This window comes from Camelus bactrianus, chromosome 1 (genome assembly GCF_048773025.1).
Source record: "Camelus bactrianus isolate YW-2024 breed Bactrian camel chromosome 1, ASM4877302v1, whole genome shotgun sequence".
Taxonomy (NCBI): Eukaryota; Metazoa; Chordata; class Mammalia; order Artiodactyla; family Camelidae; genus Camelus; species Camelus bactrianus.
The window spans coordinates 57097813-57122387 of NC_133539.1; the positions used below are offsets into that span (position 1 = coordinate 57097813).

Consider the following 24575-nt stretch of genomic DNA (forward strand, 5'->3'; position numbering starts at 1 on the left):
AATATTGAGGATTTGCAATGATGATTTGCATATTATGACTCTAAGAAGTTCTGTAAAAGAAAAAATGTTTAACTGTTTAATTCAGGGTTTTCTAAACTTTTTTGATATTGAACACCCTTTATATGAAACACCTTATGTATTCACTAGTTTATCATGGAGTACACTTTGATATTTGTTCTTCCAGTCAAATCCAAGAGACAGTTAAGGATTTATGGTTTGTTGTACATCATTAGTTACAAAGAGATAATTGAAGGACATTCACCGTTTTTTATCAGAGGCATTTATAATGTAATAATGCACTGCATTTATATGTGAATGATACATTGTATATAAACATGGAAGAACTGCAAAAAAACTGTAAAATTTTAAAAAGCCTTGTTTACTTTTTCTTCTTGCACATGTCCTAGATTGCGAATAGTAACTTAATTTCTAATTATTCTGATGATTTACAAGTCATAATACATACTATTTATTGAGTACTATGTTTTGGCATTATGTTAGATGTTATAGGTATATTCTAATTCTCACACTTATTCAATGGGTTCTGTACTACTATCTCCATTTTTAAGTGAGAAAATTTAGGATAAATTCAGTGAAAAATATCTAATAAATCTATATTTATTTCTCTGAATTACTCTGCGTAGTCAGTATCTGGGGAACCTGGAGTTACTTAATTGTCACTTTTGTCTGATTCCAAAGAGTTTCTATAATTAAATCTTATTGCTTTATGCAGGATCTTTGATGGTTTTCATGCGTGCTTAAGAAATAAATTATAACTATGTCAATATACTTATGGTTAATCTGGCACAATTAAGTCATTGAAAGGTTGTGGAAAAATAATCAATAATAAATCTATGTCATATCATATTTAACCATGACATAATGATATTCAACAGTGATACTAGTTAAGGTAGGAAATATAAAAGAAACATGCCAGATATTAGAATAGAATAAATTTAAAGTTAGATAATTGAGATGTAACCAGTGAACTAGATTTTCCCAGTTGCTCTGTTTTCTGTAAGATGGCTATCGCTAGAGTCTCTTTGTAAATCAAAGGAGCCACTGTACTTCCCTTTTGACAGAGATTTCTTGTCAAAGCAAATTTTAAATTAGGGATATACTTTGCAGTTTGGTTGAAACAGGTTTGTAGCATCAGCCTTGTGGCTGTATAAGTTTTTTTATTTGTATGAGTAAAATTTTATTCTCAAATTTTCAGAGAACCAGATCTGGCAAAAAACATAAGTGTATAAGATAATGAAGAATCTCATTGTTATGTGGATCTATGTTATTAAACCTGATTCTTTTTTTTTTTTTAAACAGACCTACTATTAAGAGTTAGTAGGAGAAACAAAAGTAGTCTTGAAGGAAAACAACTAAAACCTTAAATCAATTTAAGCTAAACTCCAGAATATTGGGAGTGTATTCCATTATAATCTTAATTTCTTTGTTCCAGTCTTGTAATGGTAAGTTGTTTAATGTTTTTTAATTACTGTTTTGAATTGATTTAACAGATCCACAAAGACTCATCCAGGTCCAGTTGTACATTTAAGTGATAGCCCAAGAGATGAAGGGAAAGTGAGTATTACAATACCATTATTCTTGAATTTATTTTCTTTATTCTTGAATAAAGGTGTTTCTTACTGTTATTTTATACCTAACATCTAGCACAGTTCATAATATTCAGTATAATCTAAAAGTAAAAACGTTGAATGAATGAGCAAATAAATGAATGAGTGAATTATTTACACTAGTAATGGTCTCAGATTAAGTCATTAGTTTGACCTAAAGCTAAAGTAAATTTTCAATTCTAGAATTTTGAGGAAAGCATGTAACATATAGAACAACTTTAGTTTTAAAATATTCTATGCTTAAACTTAACAATATGATTATCAATATCTTTAGTCATTGACCCCTGCTATTCAGTAATGGTAATGATAAATAACAAATATTAAATAATCATAAATTAGCCAATCTTCATTTGATAATTAGGTAATAATGTAGAAAATGTTCACAGAATATAGAAATAATCCTTATTAATTTTGATTATTTATAATTTTCCTTTAATGATGAGGAAACAAAGTTGATAACATGAAAAGATCTAAAGTGTCACCTTCATTATAAATATTGTCTCTTCAAGCATGTAATTTTTGCTGAGTACTATATAAAATACCTGAATAAATTACTTAGTACAGATTTGGTTCTTTATTTTTAAATGATACAAACTGAATTAGCCTAATAAATATTGAACCTGAAAGACAAGTCCCCCCTATGTTAAGAAAAAGAACACTGAATTTCTTTAAATTGATCCATAAATATAGTGTGATTCCAATCAGGTGTCATTAGAATTTACTTTTTCTTTAGTTAAAGAATAGTTGATGTACATTGTTATATTAGTTTCAGGTGTGCAGTATAGTGATTCAGTATTTTTACAGATTGATTATACTCCACTGAAAGTTATTAAAAGATAATGGCTATAATTCTCTGTGCTATACAATATATTCTTGTTGCTTATCCATTTTGTACATAGTAGTTTGTATTCCTTAATCCCATGCCCCTAACTTGTCCCTCACTCTTCTCTCTTCCCTCTGGTAATCACTAGTTTATTTTCTGTATCTGTGAGTCTGTTTCTGTCTTGCTATATATATTCATTTGTATTATTTTTTAGATTCTACATATAAATGACATCATATAGTATTTGTCTTTATCTGAATAATTTGTCTAAGTGTAATATTCTCTAGGTTCATACACATTGCTGCAAATGGCAGAATTTTATTCCTTTTTATGGCTGAATAATATTCCATTATATTCCATTATATCTATCTACCTACCTACCTACCTACCTATCTATCTGTCTCACATCTTTTTTATCTCTTTATCTGTTTGTGGGCATAGGGGTTGCTTCCGTATCTTGGCTATTGTAAATAGTGCTGCTATGAACATTGGGGTATATATGTCTTTTTGAATTATATTTTTCTCTAGATATATGCCCAGGAGGGGGATTGCTGGATTGTATAGCAAGTCTATTTTTAGTTTTTTGAGGAATCCTCATACCATCCTCCATAGTGCCTGCCCAATTTACATTTCTACCAACAGTGTAGGAGGATTCCTTTTTATCCACACCCTGTCCAGCATTTATCATTTGTGGACTTTTTAATTTTGGCCATTCTGACTGGTGTGAAGTGCTATCTCATTGTAGTTTTTTGATGGCCATTCTGATGGGTGTGAGGTGATACCTCATTGTAGTTTTGATTTGCATTTCTCTAACAATTGGTGATGTTGAGCATTTTTTCATGTGCTTGTTGGCCATCTGGATGTCTTCTTTGGAGAAATGTCTATTTAGGTCTTCCTAATCCATTTTTGGATTGGGTTGCTTGTTTTCTTGATATTAATCTGTATGAGCTGTTTGTATATTTTGGAAATTAGTCCCTTGTTGGTCGCATCATTTGCAAATATTTTCTCTCACTCTGTAGGTTGTCTTTTTGTTTTGTTGAAGGTATCCTTAGCTGTGCAAGAGCTTTTAAGTTTAATTAGATCCCATTTGTTTCTGTGAAAAAATGTTTCTGTGATTTATGTCAAAGAACGTTCTGCCTATGTTTTCCTCTAGGAGTTTTATAGTATCTGGTCTTATTACATTTAAGTCTTTAATCCATTTTGAGTTTATTTTTGTATATGGTGTTAGAGAATGTTCTAATTTCAGTCTTTTACCGGTAGCTGTCCAATTTCCCCAGCACCACTTATGGAAGAGATTGTCTTTTTTCCATTGTGTATTCTTGCCTCCTTTGTCATAGATTAATTGACCATAAATGTGTGGGTTTCTTTCTAGACTTTCTATCCTGTTCCATTGATCTCTGTGTCTGGTTTTTTGCCACTACCACACTGTTTTGATTACTGTAGCTTTGTAGTATAGTCTGAAGTCAGGATCATGATTCCCCCAGCTCTGTTCTCCTTTTTCAAAACTATTTTGGCTATTTGGGGTCTTTTGTGTTTCCATACAAATTTTAACATTTTTTTTGTTCCAGCTCTGTGAAAAATGTCATTGGTAATTCGATAGGGATTGCACTGAATCTGCATATTGCCTTGGGTAGTATGGCCATTTTAACAACATTGATTCTTCAAATCCAAGAGCATGGTATAGCTTTCCATCTGCTTATGTCGTCTTCAATTTCTTTCATCAGTGTCTTACAGTTTTTGGAGTATAGATCCTTTGCTTCCTTGGGTAAATTTATTCCTAGGTATTTTATTCTTTTTGATGTGATGGTAAATGAAATTATTTCCTTAATTTCTTTTTCTGCTATTTCATTGTTAGTGTATAGATATGCAGCTGATTTCTATACATTAATTTTGTATCCTGCAACTTTACCAAATTCATTGATGAGCTCTAGTAGTTTTCTGGTTGCTTATTTAGGGTTTTCTATGTATAATATCCTGTCATCAGTGAACAATGACAGTTTTACTTCTTTTCCAATTTGGATTCCCTTTACTTCTTTTTCTTCTCTGATTGCTGTGGCTAGGACTTCTAAAACTATGTTGTATAAATGTGGTGAGAGTGGGCATACTTGTCTTGTTCCTGATCTTAGAGGAAATGCTTTTAGATTTTCACCATTAAATATGATGTTAGCTGTGGGTTTGTCATATATGGCCTTTATTATGTTGAGATATGTTCCATCTATGCCCATTTTCTGGAGAGTTTTCATCATAAATGGGTGTTGAATTTTATCACAAGTTTTTTTTTTCCTGCATTTATTGAGATGATCATATGGTTTTTATTCTTCAGTTTGTTAATGTGGTGTATCACATTGATTTGCAGGTATTGAAAAATCCTTGCATCCCTGGGATAAGTCCCACTTGATCATGGCTTATGATCCTTTTAATGCATTGTTGGATTCAGTTTGCTAGTTTTTTGTTGAGGATTTTTGCATTTATATTCATAAGTGATACTGGCCTGTAATTTTCTTTTTTTGTGATGTCTTTGTCTGGTTTTGGTATCAGGGTGTTGGTGACCTCATAGAATGAGTTCGAAAGTATTCCTTCCTCCGCAATTTTTTGGAATAGCTTCAGAAGGATAGATGTTAACTCTTCTCTAAATGTTTGGTAGAATTCGCCTGTGATGCCATCTGGTCCTGGACTTCTGTTTGTTGGGAGTTTTAAACTTAATGATTCAATTTCAGATCTGTTCATATTTTCTATTTCTTTCTGACTCATTCTTGGCAATTTGTACCTTTCTAAGTAATTTTCCATTTCTTCTAGGTTGTCTTTTTGTTGGCGTTATTTGCTTATAGTAACCTCTTATGATCCCTTGTATTTCTGTGGTGTCAGTTGTGACTTCTACTTTTTCACTTCTGATTTTATTAATTTGGGCCCTTTCTCTTTTTTTCTTGATGAGTCTGACTAAGGCTTATCAATTTTGTTTATCTTTTCAAAGAACCAGCTTTTAGTTTCATTGATCTTTTGTTTTTTCAGTATCTGTTTCATTTATTTTTGCTCTGGTCTTTATGATTTCTTTTCTTCCACTAACTTTGGGTTTTGTTTGTTCTTTCTCTAGCTGCTTTAGGTGTAAGTTTAGGTTGTTTGAGATTTTTCTTATTTCCTGAGGTAGGCTTGTATTGTTATAAACTTTCCTCTTAGAACTGCTTTTGCTGCATCCCAGAGGTTTTAGATCATTGTGTGTGTGTGTTTTTTAAAAATTTTTCTCAATGTATTTTTGATTTTCTCTTATTTCTTCAGTGATCTGTTGGTTGTTTAGTAGCATTTTGTTTAGCCTCCACATGTTTGCAGTTTTTGCATTTTTTTTCTTTTAGTTGATTTCTAACCTCATATCATTGTGGTCAGAAAATATTCTTGGTACAATTTCAATTTTCTTAAATTTACTGAGGCTTGCTTTGTGGGCCAGCATGTGGTCGATTCTTGAGAATGTTCCATGTGCACTTGAGAAGAATGTGTATTCTGTTGCTGTTGGATGTAATGCTCTATAGAAATCAATTAAGTCCATCTGGTCTAATGTGTCATTTAGGGCCTGTATTTCCTTTTTGGTTTTCTGTCTGGATGATCAGTCCATTGATGTAAGTGGGCTGTTAAGGTCCCCCACTATTATTGTGTTATTGTCAATTTCTCCTTTTATGTCTACTAACAGTTGCCTTATATACTGAAGTGCTCCTATGTTGGGTACATATATATTTACAATTGTTATGTCTTCTTCTTGGATTGATCCCATGAGCATTATGTAGTATCCTTTGTCCTTTGTAACAGTCTTTATTTTAAAATATATTTTGTCTGATGGAAGTATTGCTACTCCAGCTTTCTTTTGGTTTCCATTTGCATGGATTTTTTTTTTCCATCCCTTCACTGTCAGCCTGCATGTCTCTAAATCTGAAGTGGGTCTCTTGTAGACAGCATATATATGGTTCTGTTTTTGTATCCATTCAGCCAGTCTGTGTCTTTTGGTTGGAGCATTTAATCTATTTACCTTAAAGATAATTATCAATTCATATGTCCTTATTGCCATTTTGTTAATTGTTTTGGGTTTATTTTGTAGGGTTTTTTTCTTCCCTCTTTCTTCTTTTTGTTCTCTTTTCTTGTGGTTTGATGACTATAGAAATTCCTTTAACATTTTTTGTAAAGCTGGTTTGGTGGTGCTGAATTGTTTTAGTTTTTGTTTATCTGTGATGGTTTTCATTTCTCCATCAAATCTGAACAAGAGTCTTGTTGGATAGAGTATTCTTCGTTGTAAATTTTCCCTTTCATCACTTTAAATATACCATGCCAGTCCCTTCTGGCCTGTAGAGTTTCTGCTGGAAAATCAGCTAATAACCTTATGGGAGTTCCCTTGTATGTTATTTGTTTCCTTTCTCTTGCTGATTTTAATAATTTCTCCTTATTCTTAATTTTTGTCAATTTGATTACTATGTGCCTTGGTGTGTTCCTCTTTGGGTTGATCCTGTGTGGAACTCTCTGCACTTTCTGGACTTGGGTGACTGTTTCCTCTCCCAAGTTAGGGAAATTTTTGTCTGTTTTCTCTTAAAATATTTTCTCAGTTCCTTTCTCTCTCTCTTCTCTTTCTGGGACCCCTATACTGCAAATATCAGTGTGCTTCGTATTGTCCTAGAGTTCTCTTAAACTATCCTCATTTCTTTTCATTCTTTTTTCTTTTTTCTGTTCCTTGTAGTGATTTTCACTAATTTATCTTCTAGCTCACTGATCCGTTCTTCTGCCTCATTTAGTCTATTCTTGGTTCCTTCTTGTCTGTTATTCATATCAATAATTGTATTCTTCAACTCTGGTCATTCTTCATATTTTCTAATTCTTGGCTAAAAATTTCCCTCTTTGTATCTATACTCCTCCTGTGTTCTCTGAACATCTTCACCATCATTGCTCTAAACTGTTTCTTGGATAGATTGCCTATCTCCTCATCACTTATTTCTTCTTCTGCGATTTTAACTTGTGCCTTGGCCTGGAAGATATTCCTCTGCCACCTCACATTGTCTAACTTTCTGTTTGTATTTTTAGGTAGGTTACTTATGCTTCTCACCTTTGGAGAAGTGGACCTCTACTGGACACATCCTATGTGTCCTAGCAGTACACTCCTCTCTTGGCATCCAAGGCCAAGATCCAGCCAGTCCCTGGGTGGAGTCTGGCCTACTGGTGGATTCCTTCCACAAACCTTATTGGGGTTGGTGTTTTCTTATTTCTGGTATCTGCCCCTATGTGGCTGAGGCTGGACCAGAGGCTTATGCAGATTTCCTGGCAGGAGGAGTACCTGCCCACTGCTGGGTGGTGCTTGGTCCTGGTCCTTTGGTGCGTAAGGCTATGGCTAGGGGCATGATTAGAGGAGGCTGTGGACTCTGGAAGTCTGTTGATGGGTGGGGCTTTGTTCCCACCCTGTATGTTGTGTGGCCTGAGGCTTCCCAGCACTTAAGTCTACAAGGTGTTGGGTGGGGCTAGGTCTTGGTACTAAGGATCCAAGCAAGATATCAGCTTCCAGGAAGATATTCATGTAGATGAATACTCCCTGAATGTCCACCACCAGCTTTTATGTCCCCAGGGTGAGCCACAGCTACCTCCTACCTCCCCAGGAGACCTTCCAAAACCAGCAGGCAGGTCTGGCCTAGTTTCCTATGAAGTCACTACCTCTGCCCTTGGACCTGGTGAGTGCAAAATTCTGTGTGTGCTTCCCGAGAGTGAAGTTTCTGCTTCCACCAGTCCTGTGGGACTCCTGGAGTTAAGCCCTCCTTGCCTTCAGAATCAGATATTCTGGAGACTTTTCCTAGTGCTGGAACCCTGGTCTGGGAAACCTGATGTGGGGCTCAAAACTCTCACTCCTGTGGAAGGGCCTCTGCAACTTAATTATTCTTCAGCTTATGAATTGCCCACCTAGGGGATTTGGGGCCCAAATATATTGTGAGCACAGCCATCCTACCATCCTGCTGAAGTTCCCTCTTTATGTTTCCAGTTGAAAAGGATCTTTTTTATTAGATGCCAGTCTTTTAATTTTTAACGGTTGTTTAGTAATCATTTGTGGTTTTGTTGTAGTCTTGAGGAGAAATAAGCTCATGGTCCTCCTACTCCACCATCTTGACCAGAACTTTCATTCCTTTTTTACGGCTGAGAAATATTCCTGTGTGTGTGTGTGTGTGTGTGTGTGTGTGTGTACACCACATTTTCTTTATCCATTTATCTGCTGAAGGACACCTAGGTTGCTTCATATCTTGGCTATGGTATATAACACTGCAATGAACATTGGGGTGCATATATCTTTGTGATTTAGTGTTTTTATTTTTCTCAGATAAGTACCCAGACATAGAATTGCTGGATCATATGGTAGTTCAATTTTTAATTTTTTCAGGAACCTCTATACTGTTTTCCATAGTGGCTGTACCAATGTATATTCCCACCAAAAGTGCACAAGAGTTTCCTTTTCTTTACATCCTCACCAACACTTGTTAGTTATTTGTCTTTTTGATGGTAGCCATTTTGACAAATTTGAGGTTATATTTCATTGTGGTTTTGATTTACATTTCCCTGATGGTTAGTGATGCTGTGCATCTTTTCATGTGCCTGTTGACAATCTCTATGTCTTCTTCGGAAAAAATGCCATTTTTAATGGAATAGTTTGCTATTTTGACATTGAATAGTGTGAGTTCTTTACATATTTTGGGCATTAACCCCTTGTCAGTTGCATCATTTGCAAATATTTTCTCCCATTCCATAAGTTGTCTTTTCATTTTGGTGATGGTTTCCTTTGCTGTGCAAACATTTTTAATTTGATGTGGTTTCATGTGCTTATTTTTGCTTTTGTTGTTCTTGCCTGAGGAAGCAGATCCAAAAAAAAAATTTCTAGGACTGATTACAAAGAGCATACTACCTATGTTTTCTTTCAGGAGTTTTGTGGTTTCAGGTCTTACATTTAAGTCTTTTGTTCATTTAAAGTCTATTTTTGTATATGTTGTGAGAAAATGGTCTAGTTTCATTTACATGTAGCTGTCCAGTTTTCCCACAGCTACTTACATGAAGAAACTGTCTTTTCCCCATTGTATATTCTTGCCTTCTTTGCCTTTGATTAATTGACCATATATGCATGAATTTATTTCTGGGCTTTCTATTTTGTTTCATAGATCTATGTATCTGTTTTTGTGCAGTGTTATACTGTTTTGATTGCTTCAGCTTTCTAGTATAGTTTGAAGTCAGAGAGTGTGAAACATCCAGCTTTGTTCTCCTTTCTCAAGCTGGCTATGTTTTTGTGGCTTCATTCAAATTTTAGGATTTTTTTTTAGTTCTGTGCATATTGCATGGATATTTTGATAAGGATTGCATTGACTATGTAGTATAGACTTTTTAACAATTCATTAATTCTTCCAGTCCATGAACATGGAATATCTTTATGATTTTATGTTGTCTTCAGTTTTGTTTTGTTTTTTAATCAATGTCATACAGTTTTCAGAGTATAGGCCTTTCGCCTCCTTCGTTAAATTTGTTCCTAAGTGTTTTATTCTTTTTGATGCAGTTTTAAATGGGATTGTTTTCTTGCTTTCTCTTTTTGATAGTTCACTTTTAATGTACAGAAATGCAGATTTATGTATATTAATTTTGTTTAAATCATTTATTAGTTCCAATAGTTTTGGGTGGAGTTTTTAGGATTTTTTATAGAAAGTATCATGTCATCTGCAAATAGTGACAGTTTTACTTCTTCCCTTCCAACCTGGATGATATTTCTTTTTCTTCTATGATTGCTGTGGCTAGGACTTCCAATACTCTTTTGAATAAGAGTGGGCATTCTTGTCTTGTTCCTAATCTTAGAGGAAAAGCTTTCAGCTTTTCACCTTTGAGTATGATATTAGCTGTGGTTTTGTCACAAATGCCTCTATTATGTTGAGATATATTCCCTGTATATTGACTTTGAGGAGAGTTTTTATCATCATGTATATTGAATTTTTCAAATGATTTTTCTGCACCTATTGTGCAGATCTTGTGATTTTTACCCTTCATTTTGTGTATGTGGTGTATCACAGTGATTTGCAGATACTGTACCAAACTTACATCCTTGGAATAAATCATATTTGGTCATGGCATATGATCCTTTTTGTATATTATTGAATCTTGTTTGCTAATATTTTGTTTAGGTTTTTTGCATCTATATTTATCAGATTTATTGGCCTATAATTTCCTTTTTTATAATGTCCTTGTCTGGCTCTGTTTTCACTATAGTGCTGGCCTCAAAGAATGATTTTGGTAGTGTTCCCTTCTCTTCAGTTTTTTGGAAGATTTTGAGAAGGATAGGTATTATGGTTCTTTAAATGTTGGGTAGAGTTCCCCTATGAAGCCATCTGATTCTGGACTTTTGTTTGTTGGGAATTTTTTAGTTACTAAGTTTCATTGCTAGTAATTGGTCTGTTCATATTTTCTATTTTTTCCTGATTTAGTGTTGGGATGTTGTACATTTCTAGGAGTTTGTCCATTTCTTCTAGGTTGTCCAGTTTGATTACAAATGTTTGTAGTATTCTCTTATGATTATATTTCTGTGATATCTTTTATAACTTATTGTTCATTTTTTATTGTATTTATTTGGTCCCTCTTTTTTCTTCAAGAGTCTGGCTAAAGGTTATCAATTTTCTTTATCTTTTAAAAAACAAATTGTTAGTTTCATTGACTTTTTTTCTATTTTTTGTCTCTATTCATTTCTCCCCTGATCTTTATTACTTCCTTACTTCTACTAACTTTGGACTTTGTTTTCTTTTTGTAATTACTTTGGGTTTCTAGTTAGGTTGTTTGATATTTTTCTTGTTTATTGAAGTAAGCCTGTGCTACTATAAATTTCCGTCTTAGAAGTGCATTTGCTACATACCATAGCTTTTGAAAAGTTGTGTTTCTGTTTATATTCAGCTCGGGTTGGGGAGGCTATAGCTCAAGCAGTAGAGCATGCTTAACATGTTCAATCCCCAGTACCTCCTCCCAAGAATAAATAAATAAACCTAATTACCTCCCCCAAAACAAACAAACAAAAAAGAAGAAGAAGGAGAAGAAAGAAGAAGAAAGAAGAACGAAGAAGAAAGAAGAAGAAGAAGAAAGAAGAAAGATGATACCCCATACCCCGTATCATTGATGCAGTTCAACCCAGACATAAACAGGTTGAGGGCCATGCTGCACATCCAGCCACCTTCTCTACTGAAACCTTCATTCATCTCAAGATATTTTTTATTTTCTCTTTGATTTCTTCTTTGACTCACTGGGTTTTTTTTTTAGCAGCATGTTGATTAGTCTTCATCTGTTTGTATCTTTTCCACCTTTCATCCTGTAATTGATACCTAGTTTCATATCAACTTGGTCACAAAAGATACTTGATATGATTTTACTCTTCTTAAATTTATTGGGATTTGTTTTGTGGCCTAGGATGTGATCTATCCTGGAGAATGTTACACTTGAAAAGTACGTGTATTCTATAGTTTTGGGATGGAATGCTCTGTAGATATCTATTAAGTCCAACTGCTTAAAGTATCATTGAAGGCCAGTGTTTTCTTATTGATTTTCTGCCTGGATGATTTTTTCATTGTTGTAAATGGGGTATTAAAATCCTCTGCTTACACTTTATTGCTGTCAATTTCTCCTTTTATGTCTGTTAATATTTGATTCATATATTTCGTTGTTCCTATGTTAGGTGCATATATGTTTATGAATGTTATTGCCTCTTTTTGTATTGACCTTATCATTATATAATACCCTTCTTTATCTTTTGTTGCAATCTTTGTTTTAAAGTCTATTTTGTTTGATATGAATTGTGCTACCCCAGCTTTCTTTTTGTTTCTCTTTGCATAGAATATCTTTCCATCATTTTACCTTCAATCTGTGTGTGTCTTTAGGTCTAAAGTGAGTCTCTTGTAGGCAGCATATAGATGGGTCTTGTTTTTTATCCCTTCAACCACCTTTTGCTTTTTGATTGGGGCATTTCGTTCATTTACACTTGAAGTGATTAATGATAAGCATGTAGTTATTGCCATTTTGTTGCATGTTTTCTGATTGTTTTTTTAGTTCTCTATTCTTTTCTTCTTTGTCTCTTCCCTTGTGGTTTGATGATTTTCTTTAGCATTATGCTTGTGTTCCTCTCTTTCTCTGTTATTTATGTATCTGTTGTAGGCTTTTGGTTTGTGGTTACCAGGAGATAGATAGGGAGGGAGGGAGGAAGATAGATAGATAATTTGTTTTAAATTTATAGTTATTTCAGTTCAAACATATTCTTAAAATTCTACATTTTTTTTACTCCCCCACCATGTTTCATGTTTTTGACATTATATTTTACATCTTTTTGTGTATGAACTGCTCATTGTAGTTATAATTGATTTTATGACTTTTGCCATCTAACCTTTATACTAGCTTTTTAAGTGGTTGATCCACTGCCTTTACTATTTCCCTATATCAATTAAATTTAGTTTCTTCATATATTTTCTCATTTCTTGTTATGATTTTTTTATGCTTAAAGAAGACCCTTTAACATTTCTTGTGGGATCTGCTTAGTGGTGACAAACTGTTAGTTTTTGCTTGGGAACTCTTGGGAACCCTTTTACTCTCCTTCAATTCTGAGTGATAACTTTGCTAAGTAGAGTGTCCTTGGTTTGGGCTTTTCCCTTTTAGTGCTTTAAATATATCATGCCACTCCCTTCTGGCCTACAAAGTTTCTGCTGAAAAATCAGCTGATAGCCTTTCCCTTTTATGTGACTCTGTTTTTCTCTTTCTTTCCTAAAAATAATTTCTTTATTTTTAACTTTTGCCATTTTACTTATGTGATGTATGGATCTCTTTGTGTTCATCTTTTTAGGACTCTCTATGATTCCTGGATCTGGATATGTTTCCTTTCTAGCATAGGGAATTTGCCAACCATTATTTCATCAAATATGTTTTCTGCCACTTTACCTTTTCTCTTCCTGGGACTGAATCCTATAATGTGAATATTACATGCTTGATGTTGTTTCAGATGCCCCTAAACTATCCTATTAAATTTTTGGTTCTCTTTTTGCTGTCCTGATTAGGTGATACCAGAATTCTATTCTCCAGGTCACTTATTAATTCTTCTGTATCACCTAATCTGCTGTTTATTCTCTCTAATGTATTTTTCATTTCAGTTATTATCCTCATCTCTGATTGGGTCTTTTTTTAATATTTTCAAACTTTTTGTTGAAGCTCTCACTGTGATTCTTTATTCTCGTGAGTTTGATAAGCATTTTTATGACCTTTCTTTGAACTCCTTATTATGTAAACTACTTACCTTAATTTCATTAGGGTTATTTTCTGGGAATTCATCTTGTTATTTCATTTGGAACATATTCCTTTGTCTTCCTCTCTGTCTTCTTATTTTGTTTGATTTTCTGTGTTTGCCTTTAAGAATTAGGCAGAACATTTAACTCACCTGGTCTGGAAGGTGTGTCATTGGATAGAAGTATCCCTTTGCAGACTATGTATGTCTGGTGGCTTTGGTGAGGAGGACTGGAGCTGAAGTGAGCATTGATGGGGTCTTTTCCTGGATTATACTGGAGCCACCATCTTGGCCAGGTTGAGGTTGCTAGAGTCAGAGTCTGGCATGGGCTGGACTTCTCCTAGAGTTCCCTGAGGGACACTGCCTTTGGAAGAGAGGGCTGTAGCTAGAAAGGCTAGAGGTGGGGTCTGGTGTTGTTTTGAGCTTCTCCCAGGTTGTATAGGGCTGTTACCTTGGCAGGGGTGGCTTGAAGCTGGAGGAGCTAGTAATGGAGCCTGGTGTGAGCCAGGGCTTCTCCTTGGGTGTGCTGGGTGCCATTACTCAGCTGTGGGGTTAGAGCCAGAGCTGGGAGCAGGCTGTGAGTTGTGCTCGGTGGCCTTTGCTGGCTGGCTAGAGCACCAAGCAATTTTTAGTTTGCTGCCTCTGCACCTAGACTCAAGTGAGTGAGTTTACGTGCTTGCCTTTAAGTGTGGAGTCTCAGTTTCCTACAACCCTCTGGCTCTCCCAGTCATAAGCCCCACTGGTTTTCAAAACCATTTAAGGGGCATCATCTTCTCAGTGCTGGCTGGGGGCCTAATGTGGGGCTCTAATGCCTTGTTCTTTGGGAGGACCTCTGAGTTTGTAAATCCCCTTCCTCGTTTTGGTCGCCTACCTGGGTGTGGGTCCTGACCCTTGTACCCATCTCTGTGTGTGTGTTTTTTTTCTTTATATCCTTAATTATAGGAAAGCTGTTTTGCTAGTCTTTGAGTTGTTCTGAGTGTTGTCTGTATATAGCTGTAGTTTTGGTATATTAACGGGAGGAGCTGAGCTCAGGGTCTTCCTACTCTTCCATCTCAATCCCACCTCTGTCTAGTGATCTTTGATGTTACTATTGCAAAAAATATTATGACTAACTGAAGGATCAGATGATATAGCACTTTTTAGCTATAATATATTTTTAAATTAAGGTATGTACTTTTTTTTCAGAAGTAATGCTATTGTATATTTAATAGATTACAGTGTAAAAGTCTATATGCACTGGGAAACCAGTAAAACTTGTGTGACTTACTTTAGTGTGATATTACACTTTATTGAGGTGGTCTGGAACCAAACCCACAATATCTCCAAGGTATGCCTGTATTTATAAAAATATCAATTTCCCTCTTGATGAGGACTTATCTGTGTCCTACAAGGTTCAATATGAGGCACTTTTGTTCTATGTCATACTTTTCATTATAATTTCTTCTTTGATCATAATTACTTTAAAATATATTTTTTAGTTTCCAAAATATTTTTGTCAATGACTTCTAATTTTATTTCATGTTTATTAGGGAATATATATTATCTATGATTTTGATTATTTGTCATTTACTAATTAATTTAACAGATATTTTTTCAGGTACCTACTTTTTTCAGAAACTGTTGATACGTAGGTCCTGATGATATGTAGTGAGGAAATCACCTACTTCTTTGCCTTTATGTTCTTAACATTGGGAGAGATATATTTTTAAAACTATTTTTAAAACTGAATGATATGTATTTGTGACTTGGGTAATGTTCATGTTTTGATGTGATCAGGCATGATTACAGAGTGATATTTTTGTCTTGATTCATCATGGTCACAGGATGGTTTTGTGTGGTGTCTCCTGGATAACAGGGGCTGTTTTTCTTAGTTCTCTAAGTGATTCTAATGTATTTTGATATATCCCATATCATAATTTTATATAGTTATCTCATTAATTTATTATTATTTTGAGGTTCATTACGTTATATTTTGTGATTCACTGAGGCTATTGCTTGTAATATTTTATAAACAAAATAACTTGTATCTTTCAGATATTTACTATAAAAATATAGCATTTTAGAATATTATTTCATTACATCTTGAGGCTCAAATTCTGAAAGGTTATATTATTCATTTTCTTGAACAGGTCATATTTTCACACATTTTAAACTTAAAAATCTCCTTTCTGTACACTTACAGAAATTTTTTCTCACACACCCCATAGGATTTAGTTTTGTTATTTATCATTTTCTCGTATATAAAAAGAGTTGAAGTTAATATGCATCTAAGTACAGTATATATAACTTTATATAAATTTTATTTTAAGAAATATTCTTTATTTATATTAATTTTGACTTTAAATTCTAGAAGCCATAATGCCATTTACTTTATTTTAATTTAATATGTAAAAAAAGTTCAATTTTTTTTGTCAAATCAATTTTAAAATTTGTGGTTTAATAATAAAACATTTAAATATATTCTGTACTTTCAAAAATAATGTACATTGTTTTCATGACCTGATATTTGAAATTTTATTTCCTGTTAAAACTACTACCCAGTTTACTTTTGTTGTTTTTTTGTGCCATTATAAAATTTCTAGGCAAATGAGTGGGTCTCAGGATGCTATATAGGAGCAACTTATAACTACTATTATATTTTCCACTTTTAACCACCTTTTTTTGGAGTTATTGAAACATCTTTACTAACAGGATAAGAATTTTCATCAGAAAATACTACTACTGTATTTCAAGAAAATCATCTTTCTGGCATATCAGGCAAATTCATGGGAAATATTATCATTATTTGAACATTGGCCTATTTTTATCTTTCTGTTCTTTTAACCAATAATAGGTTAAATATAACAAAATATAACTATAAATAATAACTCAGAATCATAGTAAAAATCATTAGCACAGCTAGCAGTATTTAGCTGAATGTCTGAGTCTTGATCATCAAATAATTATTTCTTCTCAAATACTTTTATTTTGAAATGAAGAACATATTTTGTTAATTGTTTATTGATTTATAAATCAATATCAACTATTTTTAATAATACAAATCTCTAGAGTACCCTTGTGAACTTCTGAGAGCTCATAAATCACTAATTTAAAATACTGACGTAAGTCAAAGAGATAGGATTTGACAGAAATTTGAAGCCAAAATTGTGGCCATATATTTTAAGTACGTAGGACTGAATGGCGTATATATTTTTCTTAAACTTACTGCATTTCATCCTTTATTTTATCTTCATTTTCTATACTGTTTTTCTTTTGTTCCAATTTCCTTATTTTTATGTTGCATTATATATACTTACATGTTTCCTCAATTTCTCTTTGGAATGAGCTAGATTTCATTGGTAAATGTTTTTACTGCAGTAATGTTCATTTGCCAATTTTTTCAAAGTAGAAAATCTGTATTCAGGTTTGGAAAAATTGGTATTCTAAATAGAGTTGTATTATGTAATATGATTTTACTTTATTGTAGTAACATTAATCTTTATTTGGAGCAAGCTAAAATTAATGTTAGAAATATAAAAATGATTATTTTAATATTTTCCAGCTGCTAATAGGTTATGAAAATGGTACTGTAGTATTCTGGGACTTGAAATCAAAAAAAGCAGAATTGAGAGTTTATTATGATGAGGTAAGTGATTTCTACTGAAATTTTTGAAAAGAATATTGTAACTTTTTGCCTGGTTTCTACTTTTAAACTTTGTGTGTTACCATTATTTTTGTCACTGAAAAACTGCCTAGTTCTGATCCAGTGCCTCATACTGCCTGTTGGTATTTGTGCAAGTTCTAACTCTGGGTTTCCTGAGTGGAAATTCTGCCTTGACTGACTATTTTAAAATCTTTCTGGGCATCTTACATACATTGGTGCTTATTACCTATCTTTTTCTTTCCTTTGGGCTTCATGTTTATGTCTTACCTCTGTGTCCTTAAGGTCTCTAAAGACACTATTCACATCTTGCTTAGAAAATTGTTTTCCTGTGGCAGAACATTTAAGTAGTCAGTTTGAAAGACCTTATCTTCTACTACTTGCCTTCTTGCAATAAAGGTGATTTTTAAAAAAGTAATACTTAAGAGTCAGATCTTGAAGTAAGTTTTCTTGTACATAATTGACAGTTTGGGCTTTTATTTAAGGAAAGCAATGGACTCTTATCAAAGAACAATCTCTTATTGATACTTCAGTTGTTCAAAGATTGATTCTAGGCCATTAATTATTTCCTCCTTAAGATGCTAATGTGAAGAGAGTAAAGCTAGGGGCAAACGGTGACAAAGGTGAATCACCTCTTGAAGCTGTCGAAATAAAGGTGATCATTTCAGCTCTCAATTAAATTTTTAAAATGAGAGTACTGAGAGGTAGGAGGAAAGTACAGGTCAAAAATCACTGTTGAACATTACCCAGGCTTAAATGGGAAGAATGGCAAAGAATTTAGGACAACACTGAGGTTAATAGAAAAAGAAATTTAAAAGGAAAACACATTTCTTTAGAATAATTCCTTTGTGTGCTCCCTTCCACCCCCTCATAACAGTAAAATTTAAGCTTCGGTGCTTAAAGATATAAGCCTTTGGCTATCCCATAACCCGTCTCCCCATTCATTTCTTAGTGGTTCTGGCAAACTAGAATTTTATGATATACAAGATTATTGTCATAGTGACAAAGAATTCAGAAGTAAATGATATAGCAACTGAGTAATTTGGTCATGATTGGTGAAAAATACTCTGGCAAGTGATATACAATTATGCTGTTTATGATCAACTCTCAGGGCTTAAATCATAAGAAAAGAAGGTCCTAGGGAGCTAAACTAGGGCTTGCCTTTTGTTAAATACATACAATATAAAGATGAGGAGGGAGATTGCTTCCTTTCTCAAGGCTGGTAGCTAGATAAGAGTCCAAATACTATCTGCGTATTTAGCCAGTTGTAACTAGACTAGAGCAGCTAAAAAGGATATCCAGAGGAAAATGCTGAATCAGCTAGTTTTCCTGTGGCTTTAAAAAGTGTGGGAGAATTTAAGTAGATTATTTCCATCTGAACTGTGCTTAGATCATTATTTGGATACTATAAATGAATGGGAATGAACTATGGTCAGGAGTTTGATAGGGATAATGAAAATTGTTTTAACTTGGTTGTTTCATAAGAAGCTAAAATGATATTTTTTAAAATGTGGAAAGACTGTTTCTCACCTTAAAGTAAGTAAAAGTAGTTTTTCAATAAAATGTTTAAATAAGGATTAACAATGTTTAAGTCAATAGAATGCTACACTACACCTACTTTATACCTAGAATTATATGGACATATATATGTATATATAAATATATAATCCATTTAACTTTAATGTATAATTATGTGTCCTATTATTTTAATAAAGATGGTTATATGCTTCATGTTACTACCAAACTTTTCAAGCTTTCCTCAGTACTTTACTGCTCATATTTTTGAAATCTTCTATAATACTTAACTGAAATGGTTTCTCATAAGTCACCAATGGTCAGTGACTCCTTAGTCTTTTGAGTTCCTCACTATAACTTTACATTAGCCTTTCCTTCTTGAAATGGTTTCTTCCCTTGTTTGTGTTGTTTCACTTCATTTTTCACCCCTCCTTTCTCCATCACTGGTTCTTTCCTCAGCTTTCTTTATAGATATTCTTCAGGATTCTATTTCTTCACCCTCTTTTCACTTCTCTTTCAATTTACATTTATATTCATATTCCCTTCCATCATTTAAAATGTTACCTGTATTATGCTAACAAGGTTAAAATCCATATATCTTTAACTCTTACCTTTTTCATGAGATCTAGATCCAAATATTTAACAATATAAAAGTCCAGATGAATATCCCATTGGCACCAAACTTATATTTAAAGGCTTGAATCTCCTTCTGTGGTGGTTTTTCTTTTTTTCCAGTTTCTAAGTTTTGGTTAATTATTTCAACTTAGAACCCTCAGAGTCATATTGATCCTTTCTTCTTCTTCATATATTACATACAATCATTTTTGTAGTCTTCTTGATTATATTTTTATATTGCCTCTCATTTATTTCCTCTCTTTTCATTCTCACATTCAGTGTCTTAGTTTAGATTGTTATCTTTTGCCTAGAAGTCTATGATAGCCTTTTAACTAAGCACATTTCTTCTGATATCTTACCTTTTCAGTATATCTTTCACTAACAAGGTTATCATTGTAAGACATAGTCAGATCATGTAATTCTCTACCTTAGAAACTTTGAATGGCTCCCAGTTGTCAACAATACAAAGTCTTATTCCTTGACAGGAGATTTAAGGCCTTGGTGCTATCTTTTCCCTTGTGTTTAATTTACTGCATCTTTCTACACAGTCTTCACACTTCAGACATATTACTCACTATCTCCTAAACATTTATTTCCTACCTCCATGCCTTTACTCCTACTAATTCCTTACCATGAACTCTCTTCTTTCTTCTTACTTATATCAAAATTCTATTAGTTCTTTAGCCACTGTTAAGCTATTTGAACTGTCTAACTAGCACCTTGATGAATAACCATTGATGATTTCAGTTTTGTTTTGTAAACCCAAGATTATTTTCAAAAATAACTATACAAATTTTACTTCCACATTAGCTGTGAAATTTTTATTTTATTGCATCAATATTTCTTAAATAATCTCTCACAGAGAAATTTCTCAGCGCTCAACATGAGGATAATCTTTTAATTCCGTGAGTAACTGCTGTTTTTCCTTTTTTCAGATTGTTATCCAGCTTTTTGGGTTTCCTTTGTCTTTTTTGTTTACAAGAAATTCAATCACAACCACTGAGTTGACCAAACTGACTAGTGTTTTATTTTCTACATTGTTTGCCATTTAAAATATTCTTCTTTAATTACTTATATTATATTTAGTTTTTCAGTAAACCCTTACAGTCCTTTTTAAAGACAAGGGTGGAGTATAATCAAATAAATGGAAATTGAATATTTATCCATTAAGTAAGTTCAAATGCTAGTTCTTCAGTCTCCTCAGTAGTGGACTATTTGACATTCTCTTTTTAATAACAAGTTGGTTTTACATGCCTACTCTTCTGTACAACAAGTGTACTTCTTTTATAGTACTTATTTTGGTTTTGTCTTGTAGCTATTATTTTTACTTCTATCTTCTCCAGTACACAGAAATTCAGTGGGATGGAAAGAAGGATTAGGGCTTGGGGTACTTTCTCTGCCCCCACCATTTGTAGCAAAATAGTCTGAGAGAACTTTAAATTGACTGAGGTTCATTCAACTTAACATGTAGAGGAGGCAAGAAGTGACATTTCCCTTGAGTCACCTACAAAAATGGGAAGAAGTGAATAGAGGAGAAGACAAAAAGTGTTTTTTCCTCTCACTGCCTCTACTGAACCCTGGCAATAAGGAAGTCTTTTCTGCCCAGTAATAAAGACCAGGATGAGAGAAAACATAAGTCCAGTGTGTCTTGGTATCTTTTCTAATTAATAAAATCTTACTTATCTTAAGGTATAGCTTTTATACTCTTTTTTTTTTATGATATGTCTAATGATTACTCTAGTCATCAATTATCTGTAACTCTAATACTACTTACTGTTTAGAAATATATCTTTGTGTATATATATGTTTAGTATAAATATATTTATATAATGGTTTTATAAATATAGATTAAAAAACTAAATATTAAAAATTCCAAACAATAAGCATTGTTAATATTAATATATGTATTCCTATCTTGCAGTTGTTTAAGTTCCTTTAAGGAAAGGATCATGCTGTATACATCTGTTCAGCTTTTATGTCTACTAGAGTTTCTTTCATTGTGCACATTACCCAAGTTCCATGTATACTTTACTAATTTTGAAGGAATACCAAGAGTTTAGAAATATGTGATAAAATTAATTACTTATTCATTAATATTTTGAGTATGTTATATAAGACATTGTGCAACCACTAGAAATAAAATAATTTAGGAAAGTGGAATGATTATTTTTTAATTTTATATAATTCACATCTACAGAGTAAGCCTGTAAATATAAACATTTTGAACCCTTCTTGCTTTAAATCAATTTAAATGGTATATATTAGAGTTACTATAGCTGAGTGATTCAGAATATGGATTTTGTAGTTAGATACATGTTGGCTCTGAATGGTGTAACCTGAGCAAGTATCTCAATCTCTCTAGGCCTATTTCACCATGTGTAATTCGGAAAAAATAATACCTGTTTTGTAGGATTAAATGAGATAATGTATACATAAACTGTTTACCAAGGGCTGAAACATGGTAGGCCCTTAAATTGTAACTTTAGGTAAATTACTTTTTAAATTGGCGACTTTAAGTGGAACTAGGTCTCTATCTTACCATAGATTATCTTCTGATAACCTTGCTTTTACTTCTATGTAATAATTTTCAAAAACATTAAAGGATACAGGAAGGACATAGTAGTTACAACAAAAAGGTCTGGGATCTAACTAAATTTTGAAATTTACTTAACTTTCCTTTATCTCAGGAGATTAATTTTTGTAGCCTTTTATAAGCATATAGAGGATTGAAGCCAAAGGTAGTATGATCTGGGTCTGAAAAATTACATATGTTTTTTAAGTGTTATTGCTATAATAATTGTGTTAATTTACTTTTCTTTGGAATGTAGAATGATATAACATATCAACTTTTTTCTCCTCTACTTGTTTTTAATTGTTATTTCATTAGGCTATTCATTCAATTGATTGGCATCACGAGGGCAAACAGTTCATGTGCAGCCATTCAGATGGTAGCTTGACTTTATGGAACCTGAAAAGCCCAAGTCGTCCTTTCCAGACTACAATTCCACATGGTAAGATGTATGCTTTCAAAAGAAATGAATTCTAGAGGTGCAGTGCCTTTATTAGAAAGTTGGTATCATTATCATGAGAAAGAGATAACAGGGCATAGCTTCTGATTCTGAATACCTCTTTATACCTCCTTCAGATCCCCACATTATGATCCAAAGTTTCTATAGTTCCCTTCTTCCTGTCTATCGATTTTCCTACATTGTTAAGTGATACCTATGTAGAGACTCTCCCAGCCAAAAACTGAATAATGGGATGGTTGATGTTTTTGAAGCAGAGGAGATAATATAGAATATTTGACCAATTTTAAAGGGTAAGATGCTAGTTAGAGAACGGTACTATATAGATCTGACTCTTACACCTGATTTCTATACTTCTTTAGAGTCTGTTATTTTCTAAATTCTCCCATTTATTTCTGTTTCTGCCACTTGATTCCATGACTACTGTGGTTTTTATCATAGGTTGTATTTATCTTATTATCTTCCTCATTGTAAGGAGGTATTTAAGATTTATGTTTCATCTGTCTTCCTAACTGGGTAGAATAAAATTTCAAATGTATGAATATCTTTTATTCAGAGACCATATTATTTTCCATGATATGGTGATGATGTGACTTCTGTGTTTATCTCATATCATTGGTTGTTTGTAAGAATAGAGAGGTCAAAATGTAGAGGTTAATCAAATACATTCTATTTCATAATTTCTGGGAATTTGTTATAGTTTCACATTGAGAAAATAATGTTATGTTTTAATAATGGATGACCCATAAGTCAAAAGATGGAATTATTCCATCTTGGGTTGGTCTGCCATTTTTTGTGGCACAGTTGCATGTTCCATCTGCAAATGGTTAAATTATTGCAACATTTAACCTAATATTTTACTTAGAGATTATTTTACTTTTAGAGAGTTAGAGATGTTTTATTTATTTATTTAAATTGAAGTATAGTTGATATACTAATACTATTTGTATTAGTTTCAGGTGTACAACATAGTGATGCAATATTTTTATAGATTATAGTCCATTTAAAGTTATAAAATAATATGTATATTTCTCTGTGCTGTACAATATTCCTTATTGCTTATTTATTTTATACATAATAGTTTGTATCTCTTAATCTCATACCCCTAATTTGCTCTTTCCCCCTTCCGTCTCCCTTTGGGAACTGCTAGTTTTTTCTCTATATCTGTGAGTCTGTTTCTGTTTTGTTACATACATCTGTTTGTTTTATTTTTCAGATTTTACGTAAGTACCAACATAGAATATTTGTCTTTCTTTGCCTTATTTAACTTAGCGTAATACTCTCTGGGTCCATCATGTTTTTGCAAATGGCAGAATTTCTTTTATATGGCTGAGTAATATTCTTTATTGATCCATCTATTCATGGGTATATACCATAAACATTTAAAAGAGAATACAGGCAGAGCACTATGATGTAAATTGCAGAAATTTTTTTTGGATCTATCTCTTAAGGCAAAATAAGTAAAAGCAAAAATAAACAAATGGGACCTAAAACTTAAAAGCTTTCTCACAGCAAAGGAAACCAATGACAAAATGAAGAGACAACCTACTGAATGGGAGAAAATATTTGCAAATGATAAGGGGTTACTATCCAAAATATATAAACAGCTCACACAACTCAATATCAAAAAAACCACAAAGTATCCAAATTTAAAAGGGCAGAAGACCTGAGCAGACATTTTTTTCCAAAGAAGACATACAGATGACCAACAAACACATTAAAAAATACTCAACATCACTAATCATCAGGGCAATGCAAATCAAAACCATAGTGAGGTATCACCTCACACCTGTCAAAATGGTATCATTGAAAAGTTTACAAATAACAAATATTGATGAGGAGTGGAGAAAAGGGAACTCTCCTACACTGTTGGTGGGATTGTAGATTGGTGTAGCAACTATGGAGGGTGTATGAAAGTTCCTTAAAAAACTAGAAATAGAGGGTGGGTAATAGCTCAGTAGCAGAGCGCATGCTTAGCAAGTATGAGATCCTAGGTTCTACCCCTAGTACCTTCACTGAAAAAAAGGAAAATAAAAACTAGAAC

The 24575-nt window shown here is 33.1% G+C and overlaps 1 protein-coding gene across 3 annotated transcripts in view; it reads left to right on the forward strand.

The window, feature by feature from the left end:
• The window catches only part of STXBP5L (syntaxin binding protein 5L), a 290135-nt gene that overhangs the window by 104400 nt on the left and 161160 nt on the right, over positions 1 to 24575 (forward strand). For all 3 annotated transcript variants that reach the window (XM_074364363.1, XM_074364371.1, XM_045507179.2), the window contains exons 7-9: positions 1512 to 1575; positions 17277 to 17360; positions 22393 to 22516. In XM_074364363.1, coding sequence (XP_074220464.1) covers positions 1512 to 1575; positions 17277 to 17360; positions 22393 to 22516 — 272 coding nt within the window. The remainder of the gene's footprint in view (positions 1 to 1511; positions 1576 to 17276; positions 17361 to 22392; positions 22517 to 24575) is intronic.